This window comes from Eriocheir sinensis, chromosome 2 (genome assembly GCF_024679095.1).
Source record: "Eriocheir sinensis breed Jianghai 21 chromosome 2, ASM2467909v1, whole genome shotgun sequence".
NCBI lineage: Eukaryota > Metazoa > Arthropoda > Malacostraca > Decapoda > Varunidae > Eriocheir > Eriocheir sinensis.
The window spans coordinates 25,718,207-25,728,549 of NC_066510.1; the positions used below are offsets into that span (position 1 = coordinate 25,718,207).

At 44.7% G+C, this 10,343-nt stretch overlaps 1 protein-coding gene across 2 annotated transcripts in view; it reads right to left on the minus strand.

Moving 5' to 3' along the window:
• Positions 1 to 10,152, minus strand: part of LOC127001737 (T-box transcription factor TBX10-like) — a 12,687-nt gene extending 2,535 nt beyond the window's left edge. Inside the window, exons 1-7 of one of the 2 annotated variants that reach the window (XM_050866869.1) lie at positions 9,985 to 10,152; positions 9,155 to 9,565; positions 7,931 to 8,085; positions 7,697 to 7,842; positions 7,172 to 7,288; positions 6,599 to 6,761; positions 1 to 109 (exon numbers count right to left, since the gene is read on the minus strand). The exon at positions 1 to 109 is cut by the window's left edge and continues 59 nt beyond it. In XM_050866869.1, the coding sequence (XP_050722826.1) occupies positions 1 to 109; positions 6,599 to 6,761; positions 7,172 to 7,288; positions 7,697 to 7,842; positions 7,931 to 8,085; positions 9,155 to 9,464 (1,000 nt within the window). In that variant the 5' untranslated portion in view covers positions 9,465 to 9,565; positions 9,985 to 10,152. The other variant, XM_050866859.1, reaches the window with a different exon arrangement.
• Between the last annotated feature and the right edge of the window lie 191 nt (positions 10,153 to 10,343).

Sequence of the window (10,343 nt, forward strand, 5' to 3'; positions counted from 1 at the left end):
AGGCGACGGAGGTGTTCAGGAGTCGCGGCAGCTCCGCCCAAGTGGCCCCCGCCCGCACCTCCTGAACCCAAACCCGCGGCACGTACTTCTGCATGGAGTGGAGGACGATCTGCGGGGAGAGGGCGAGGAGGAGGAGGCGTTAGGAGGGTAGGCAAGGACGAGGAACGAAGGGCGACTAATATAGGACACGATGATCTGAGGAAGGAGGAAGAGAAGGAGGAGGAGGAGGAGGAGGTGTTAGGAGGGTAGGCAAGGACGAGGAACGAAGGGCGACTAATATAGGACACGATGATCTGAGGAAGGAGGAAGAGAAGGAGGAGGAGGAGGAGGTGTTAGGAGGATAGGCAAGGACGAGGAACGAAGGGCGACTAATATAGGACACGATGATCTGAGGAAGGAGGAAGAGGAGGAGGAGGAGGAGGAGGTAGTGTTAAGATGAGAGGGAAGGACGAGGAAAGAAGAGCTACTTGGAGAATATGATCTGGGGGAAGGAGAGGAGGAAGATGAGGAAGAGGAGGAGGAGGAGGAGGTGTTAAGATGAGAGGAAAGGACGAGGAAAGAAGGGCAACTAGGAGACAATGATCTGAAGGAGGAGGGAGATAGAAAGATAATGGAAGAAGATGGGAAGAAAGGAGGATGAGAGAAAGGGGAAGGCGATAAAGTGCAGAAGAAGGAAAAGGAAGAGGAGAAGGAGGAGGTGGGAGGAGAAGGAGGACGACGACAACGATCTGCATCAGGATTAGGAAGAGAAAGTGACAGGATGGGAAGAAAGAACGACGAGTGAAGGAGAACAAAGAACAGGAGAAGGAGAAAGAAAAGTTGTTAGGATGACGAAACGATGAGCCGAGGAAGGAGTAGGAGGACGAGTATAATAATAATGAGGAGGAGGAGGAGGAGGAGGAGGAGGAGGAGGAGGAGGAGGAGGAGAATGTGTTTATGAGAGGGAAATGACCCTTGAGTGAACAATGAATTCGGATTATGGACACACACACACACACACACACACACACACACACACACACACACACACACACACGCACACACACACACACACACCACTCTGCCAGGGTGTGTGGTGTGTGAGGTCCTGGCAGTATATACCCATAGACCGACGATAAAGAGCACTTGTTCACGTCGGGAGGGTACCTGCTGGCGATTACGAGTCCAGCACGTGATCAGGTCGTGGTGAATTACACACGTACCTCTCCCCCCTCCCCACCCTAACACACACAGAAGGGAAGATTGAGAAAGACACGTACACACATACAAAATGAACATGATAGCCCCTTCCCCTCCCTCCCTCTCCCCCAAACAATCCAGTCTACCCCCTTAAAGAAAAAACAGACGCCAGCCCAATTGGAGCGGGATAAGGCAAAAGAACGCTTATCTGTGTGCTATCTGGAGGTATCTGGCTTATCGACGTGTCTTCACCATCGGCGCCTCTCATCCCGGGGAGTCTGACAACGATGAGGAGCTTCCCAGATAACAGGGCACGGCGGCCACTTGTCAGACACACACACACACACACACACACACACACAGACACACACACATAATTATATCACACCCTTCTTGTTTCTCACTCACACTCTCTTTCTCACTTTTAATATTCGTTTTCTTCATAAAATAAGATAAAAAAAAGGGCTTTGTAAAAATTTATGACAAAAAATTAAATTGATACGTGTTTTTTTCGTGTCCAGGAGAGAGAGAGAGAGAGAGAGAGAGAGAGAGAGAGAGAGAGAGAGAGAGTCAGGTAACACTGCTTCAAGAGATAAATGTGGCGACAGGCTTCTCTCGCCCCCCCCCCCTCACCTCCTCCTCCATCCTCCACCCAGTCTCTTTCTCCTCTTCCTCCTCCTCCTCCTCCTCCTCAGCTGATGCCGCAAGTAAAAACATGAGGAGGACTTGGGTGGACTTTGCTAGGGGGGAGGAGCTGATGAAGGAGGTAGTGGTGGTGGCGGTGGTGGCGAAGGACGAGGTGGGAGAGTGGGGGAGACTGTGTGTGTGTGGGTGGAGTGGCTACTGTTCTGTAATTGTTTCTTATCAGTTCTTTTCGCTTTTTTTCCTTTCCTCGGTGACTACCCATGATTTATTAACTTTCTGTTCCTACACTTTTATCAGTCATATTACTTTTCTTGCCTTCGCTATCTCTTTGCTTTACGCGCCGCCGAGATACAACTGAGAATAAAAATGATTATATCAGCTTTTCCAGATTATGGCCCACACTACTCTTACTTCTTCTTCCTTGTCGATATTCTCTGTCCGTCTGTCTGTCTATCTGTGTGTCTACAAATATATATATATATATATATATATATATATATATATATATATATATATATATATATATATATATATATATATATATATATATATATATATATATATATATATATATATATATATATATATATATATATATATATATATATATATATATATATATATATATATATATATATATATATATATATATATATATATATATATATATATATATATATATATATATATATATATATATATATATATATATATATATATATATATATATATATATATATATATATATAAAAAAAAAAATATATATATATATTATTTGTATATATATATATATATATATATATATATATATATATATACATACATACATACATAAATACCTGCGCGCGTGTGTGAGAGAGAGAGAGAGAGAGAGAGAGAGAGAGAGAGAGAGAGAGAGAGAGAGAGAGAGAGAGAGAGAGAGAGAGAGAGAGAGAGAGAATGTGTGTGTGTGTGGGGGGGGGGTGATGAGCGTCAGAATAGATAACAAAGGCACACTGTTGTTGATATGAGAATTATCAAGTTGCCGCATCCGTTAAGGTGTGAACAGAAGCCTACCACCACCACCACCACCACCACCAGTAGCAAAAACAACAATAACAAAAACAAGCCGCAGCCACTACAACAACAACAACAACTAATGCATCACCACCATTACTATCAATGACCACAAGATTCTTTCCTTCATCTCCTTCATCTACTTCTATTTCACCTTATCATAACAATTAATTTTTAGTCTTGTTTCCTCTTCTTTCTCCTCTTATTTCAATTTTATCTTCTACTATGTACTCTATTAACCTGCGTGCATGGACCTTATATCTATTTATCTATCTATCTATTAATCTATCAATCTATCTATCTATTTATCTATCAATCTATCAATCTATCTATCTATCAATCTATCAATCTATCTGTCTATCTATCTATTTATATATCAATCTATCAATCTATCTGTCTATCTATCTATTTATATATCAATCTATCAATCTATCTGTCTATCTATCTATCTATCTATCAGTCTATCAATCTATCTGTCTATCTATCTATTTATATATCAATCTATCAATCTATCTGTCTATCTATCTATCTATCTATCAGTCTATCAATCTATCTGTCTATCTATCTATCTATCTATCAGTCTATCAATCTATCTGTCTGTCTATCTATTTATCTATCAATCTATCAATCTATCTGTTTATCTATCTATATGCCTTTGCCTTTAGAACAGAAAACGAGATATGCCAATGCGATAAAAAATAAAAATCAAGAGCATGAGAGAGGAAAAAAAAATGTACATGTTAAAGACCTCATCATGAAAGCGATAACGAGAGAGAGAGAGAGAGAGAGAGAGAGAGAGAGAGAGAGAGAGAGAGAGAGAGAGAGAGAGAGAGAGAGAGAGAGAGAGAGAGAGAGAGAGAGAGAGAGAGAGATTAAAAAACAAAAGCAACACGCTCGCCCAGTAGCATCAATCTTTATCTATGTTGTTGTTTTTCTTGATGTCCCAAAAGCAGTAGTAGTAGTCGTAAGCCAAGGGTATCCGTGTCATCTCGCATCCTAACTTATCAGATGTCGGACCCCTCCCCCCCCACACCCCCACACCACCACCACCAATCTATACATCTTCCTTCCCCCACCAACTACCTCCCCACCCACCCATGCCTCCTTCAGTGTCTCCGCCTCCTCTATCACCGCCACCAATCTTCCTCACCATCCCCACTCACCTTCCAAATTATCTGCTACACCATCAGATTGACCATTGCAGACCCGCCACCCACCCCTCTGTGCTTTCTTCAGTCCACCTCCATCCACTCACATTAATCTTATCCACCTTAACCTCACTCCACCACCTCCCCAGCCTCCACCACCTCCGCCATCACAATCACGGATGCCTGGCGTGATAATGTGCAGATTCAAAGCGGTAGATAAAAACAGATTTCCCAATTTCCTAATCAGGTAATTGGTTGCCCTTCCCGCCCTTGGTAGTGGTAGTAGTAGTAGTAGTAGTAGTAGTAGTAGTAGTAGTAGTATATCTAGGACCAATGGATTGTATTATGAAAGTGTGATAAAACATACCTCTCACAACGCAACTCTAATACAGATGGAGGCCGTATAGAGTAGTAGTAGTAGTAGTAGTAGTAGTAGTAGTAGTAGTAGTAGTAGTAGTAGTAGTAGTAGAAACATTAGTAGAAGTAGCAACAACAACATCAGAAATAAACAATGAAGCAAACATGCATGATCTTGGGGTGCGAGTGAGGAGGTGGAGGAAGAAGATGCGTAAGGTGAGACGGATGAGGGTGGCGAGAGGCAGGTGTGTGAGGGGGGTGTAGGGAGGGGTGTTTGGGGGGGAGGTGGAAGGTATGCGTCGCCGGGTGTGGACAGATAGCAGTGTATAATATAGTTCGGCCAGTGTGGAGCCTCTCTGAGAACCCTGATAACCCGCGTGGCCAGCTGTGTGTGGCCCTCGATGCCTCCTCCCGACAGATGATAAGCGAGTCACATCCACAGTCGCATCCAGAAAGTCACACCATGGTCACATAATCTCGATACAATAACAGAGAGAAAAAAAAAACTTCGCCACCACTTTATAGATTAGTATAGATATTTACGTGACTGGGAAGGAGAGTATTGTATTAACCTGGATATTCATGGCAAGGTTAGCTATGCGTGTCAATATGATATGGCTTGAGTGAGGGAAGTATGTGGAGAGAGAAAGAGAAAGAGGGAGAGAGGGGGAGGTGAGATACCGAGTTATATTATTAAACATTTCGGTGCCCAAGCTCACATATCTGACAAGGCTTTCATAGGAGTTTTATGCATTTCCATGGGTAGTTTTATAACCCTGGTGATATTTTTTCTTCTAAAGCAAAGGAGACGGCTCAAGGGCAACAAAAAGAGTGCGGATGAAAATAAAAAAGCCCGCTACTCACCGCTCCCATAATTAGTTGGTGGTAGTTATCATTTACGTAAAAAAGACTCATTAGAACCCGATTTATCTTCTGTTCGGCCTTTGGTAACAGTTGACATGAGAGGCTGAAGCGTCTGAGAATGTAGAGGGATAGATTCAAGGTATGTCCTGTGTGAGTGTGAAGAGCGTAACCTCCGTAAGCTGTAAATTTTCCATTACGATTTTTTCTCAACGTCATCGATATCAGTGACCACTATCTTTTGGAAAGCCTCAATTCTCGCTAACACGACCTCAAGTGCCTGATAACACCACGCCAGACTCCACCTCCACACCACCACCACCACCACCACCACCACAGCCTCATAACAGCTACATCTCCACCTCCTAAGCATCACTCTTACATGAGCCCTCCACTTCCACCATGTCAAAAGTTTCTCTCTCAGACTACCCTAACTTGGAATCCCTTACCGAGAAACAGATTCACCCAAACAAAAAGGCCATTACTAAAACATCCTGCCCACTACTAACCTCCCACTGCCACCCACCCTTTTATCTATCCACTACCACAACAGCCCCACCACAACTAAAGTCCTCAACCATCTCAGTCGCAAGATCTTTCGCTCGCTTGGTGGCCATATCGAGAGTGGGGTCAACTTGCTCGGCGTCAACGACCTAATCGCCGGAAGGACACGAGGCATCTTCATTAACACTCCTCCACCACTCCATCACCTTGCACTATCGGATGTCATTGGTATTACTGATTTTTCCTCCTTTCTCTCTCTTACTGTAGCTTCCTTCTCCTCCCGAAAGACTCCAAACGCCTCCTACATATTCTTGGGTAAATGGTTATGTTGGGTTAATAATGTAGGTTGGTTTGATGGGTATGATTGATTTCTTCTCCGTTTCTTCTCTTATTCTAGCTTCTTTCTCCTCCTCAAAGACTCCGAAAAGCCTCCTAAATATTCTCTGGTAAATAGGTTATGCTCGGTTGTCTATTTGTTTTTAGGACCCGGAAACGTTTTTTTGTTTTTTTGTGACATCTTCCTTTTTTTTTTTGGTATTTACTGAAGTTTGTGTGTTTATTCTTCTCTCTTTTGGAGGTAAGTGATAGGTGTTGTTGTTGTTGTTGTTGTTCATTATCTCACACGCATCCCCCCCCTTACACCCACACCCACCCACACCCACACCCACGCACACACACACACACACACACACACACGGCTCTCACCTCAGCCTCACAATCTTATCTCCACAGTTTACTGGCGACAGAATGGAACGTGTAAAGGAGACAAAATGGAGGCGTGTTTAAATGTCCGATACGCAGACGAAGAAAAAGAGAGAGAAAAAAAAAGAATGCAACGCGAGGCTCACCTGTCCTTGAGCCTCCCGCGTCCTGTTGTTGGTGAGCTTGAGTCTGTCGAAGGCGATGGCGGGCGTGGCCATCCACTGCACTCCGGTGGCAGGCGAGTCCGGGTGGATGTAGGGCGTCTGCTCCCCCAGCGGCTCCCCCGTGCCCGCCACCATCCACCTCGAGCTGTTGACGAGCAGGCGCCAAGGGTGGCTCGGTGAGCTGATTGTGTCATTTTTGATGAAAGAGTAATTATTTGTGTCTGCTAAGTAAGCGCTCTCTCAACACCTTTGCCCCAAACTATCTTTTTTTTTTTTTTGTCTTCATAGTATTCAAATCTACTGTAGTTCGCTCTTAAGATGATACATGACAGTTACAGGACGGAGAGGATCTTTGTCAGGATTTCATGAAGCTTTAAATTGAGTGACCTACACAGAGAATACAGTCACTAAAATATTCTCAAAATAAATCCGTCAGAATATGTCACGAATAATGCCAGAGGAGAGCAAGCAACAAAAACGGTACCGTGGCGTGCGGCAGGGAGAAGCGACGGATGGAGGAAGAACCATTCGCGCTGTAAGGTTCCTTGGACTCACCTGGGGTAAACGTAGCGGTAGCGGCGCGTGTCAACGGCCGCCATGTCCAGGAAGACGGCGTAGGTTTTCTCAGGGTCCAGGCCGCGGAGGCGGACCTTCACCACGGGGAACATCCGCCTGGGGAGCCGGAACGAGAACAGACACAAGGTTACTGTTGTGACTCTTGAAACTGTTGGTGATCAAAGAAATTTGTAAAGTCTACGTTTGTGGTTGTGTTGATAATTTTATAAGTGAGGAAACAGCCAAGCTTATCTGAAGTACTTATTATTAGGTCGATGGGCACGCTGTCATTTTGAAAGCAGGCGTGAGTCAGTACTCCTCGTCTGACATTTGGCACACATTTTTAATTTCCCAGCACTTTTTATATTTTTTTGTATAAATTATCATAATAACCTTGAAGAACAAATGATAACCGGTGCACAGACAATATACATCGCCTTGTATGCAAATACTGAATAAAATACACACAAGCAACGTTCGTGCAATGTTACGCGAGCAGGTGCAACATTTTCTCTCATAGCGCACCTTCCGTTCTTGGTGATGATCATCTCTGTGGTAAGACTGTGGAACTTGGTCCACAGGTCTCGCTGCAGCAGCTGAATACCCACGCCCTCGCACCGGTTCTCCGGCCCCTCCTGCTCCGCCCACCGCAGGTTCATTTGCGTCAACATCTGGAAGACATGAAGATGTGAGCAGCGTTTACCTTTCATTGTCTCATAAGGTCCATGGAACGCTGAGCCTGTTGAAGACCTTGCTCACCTGCCATTCTGTCGCACCTGGAGGCGGCGCCGGCGAGAAAGGCTCAGTTGGGTAGCGCTGGGAAGGCAACACACACACGGGGCTACCGGAGGGTCCACGCAGGGGCGTTCGACATCTTTCAGGGGCAGGAGAGGCACAAGGGTGGGGGACGGGAGCTGAAAGGATCAAGGAGTCATTGATGTTGCCTTACTGCATCTGTTGTCATTATGGATTAGTGCTGATAGTCATAACATTGACATAACCTCCATCAATCACGCAATACAGATCCCTCCATCCCTCCTTGAACATTAGATCGTTCTCATAATTAACTTCATTAAAGCTTCTGCTGCTCAACCTCAACATGCAACTTTGTCATCGTCGAATGGTTGATGCTTTGACCTTGCTTTTCAAATTTGCTAATAATAATGATTTTCACAACGCGTTACTGGCTCAATTTTAGGCTATTCCCCAAACACGCCACAGTCTACAATGGAATGAGAGGGATTTTCAACCACTCCTTTTTTTTTTTGCACAACTAACCAATTTTCCCGTTCATTTGTCTTTAACCCGGTAGCAGCGACGGGCCAAATTTGCGGCTTTACCGTGCACCAGCGACAGGCCATATTTTAACCATGATATAAACCCCCCAGAATAGATGATGCATAAACTGATCACAAATGCGTTGATATATATTATGAAATGGTTTGTGTGAGTGATGATTTTTCTCTTATTTTTCTCGCTTAGAGGGACCTTTAAAGAAACATGATCCCCGCAGCTACCGGGTTAAATTGATGAAAGTGTGGAATGTGCTGCCAGGTGAGATTGTTCCTCTTGGCGACATTGATAAGTTTACAGCATAAGTCAACACTCAGCTGTCAACTCATTAGGTATTGCTTTTTGTCCCCCTCCCCCCCTTTTTCAATTCTTCTTGCCCTACTGTCGTTGTCTCTTTTATTTTCCACATCCATGTCTAATTATCAAGAGGACTCTGCTTGGGTCTCTCTCCATTTCTGTTCCTTAATACCCTTTCATGGATATTAATGATGATAATAATAATAATAATAATAATAATAATAATAATAATAATAATAATAATAATAATAATAATAATAATAATAATAATAGTAGTAATGATGATGATAATAATAATAATAATAATAATAATAATAATAATAATAATAATAATAATAATAATAATAATAATAATGATAATAATAATACCAACAACAATAATAATGGACTCACTGCTGCAGTCTTCGACGTCCACCTCGTCGTCTGTGTTCTCGTCACTGGTGTGAGGCGTTGAGTCTCGGCCACTTCCAGCATCATCGGTTGGACTATTTACACTTCGCGTGGCGCCGTCCTGGAGTTGGTTGGGTGTAGCTGCGCCTTCCGCTGCAGACTGTGGCTCCATCTTTACTTCTGAAACTTCATCCGCCGCAGCATCTTCACTGTTTTTTGTCTTAGCAGCTGGCGGCGCCTTAGCCTCTTCAGTCTCTTCTTGAGCCGTGAGCAGCGCCTCCACACTGAAGGCAGCAGCGCGCGGGCTCAGCATCGAGGGGCTTTGTCCGGGCGGCGGCGACGGGTGCACGGGGGGCGCGTCCGCGGAGCCCCGGCTGCCTGCCTCTTCTGCAGCCACGGTGGGTTGCGATGAACCTGAGGGTGGCATTAACATCTACATCACTACCTGGTTAATTTGCATGTGGCTATGGTAGCATATATATGAAACTAAGACCTATTATAAACTTTTATTTTGCTTAATGCTTACCATTGTCCTCCCTCTCGCTTTTCATTAGCGGCAAGGAGCCTCGGAGAAGCAGGGAAGGTAGCGCAGCACGGTACTGGATACACTTCAGTTATCCTACTTCGTGAACAAACTTGTTTTTACCACACTAGTTTCTCCCTCCCTCACTTATACTTCAGGTCTCGGTCTCGTAAGAATTACACATTACCATTTCCTACATCGACTGATGACCGGGAAGACCCACTACTGAGGACTGACACCCTCACGAGGCGGCCCCAGCACCTCTTACCCTAGCACATGTAAGGGGTGCATTGCATTAAGACAGACTCACCAGGTGGGATTCAGGTATACGTGTGGCCTTTGTGGTTTGGCGCGGTTGAGTGCGTCGGGGAGGGGGGTCAAACAGGTGTGGGAGGCGGCACGGAAGCCCTGGTCGAGGCGCGGGCAAGCTTAACACTAAGTCTGCTAATCACCTCGCGGCTCCTGGGAGGCAGCTCACCTGATAACGCTTGTCACCACCCTTCAACCCTTTATAGTCTTATCTACCCAGACTTCTTCACCGTCGGGCTGGCGTTGGGCGCTGCTCTTCCCGCTTATCTGCCACCCGGCCGCTGGTGTTTATTGTTGGGGTCGTGATAAAGGAAAAAGCATCAACCAATTGCACGGACGCACCTAATGGGTCATGAGATC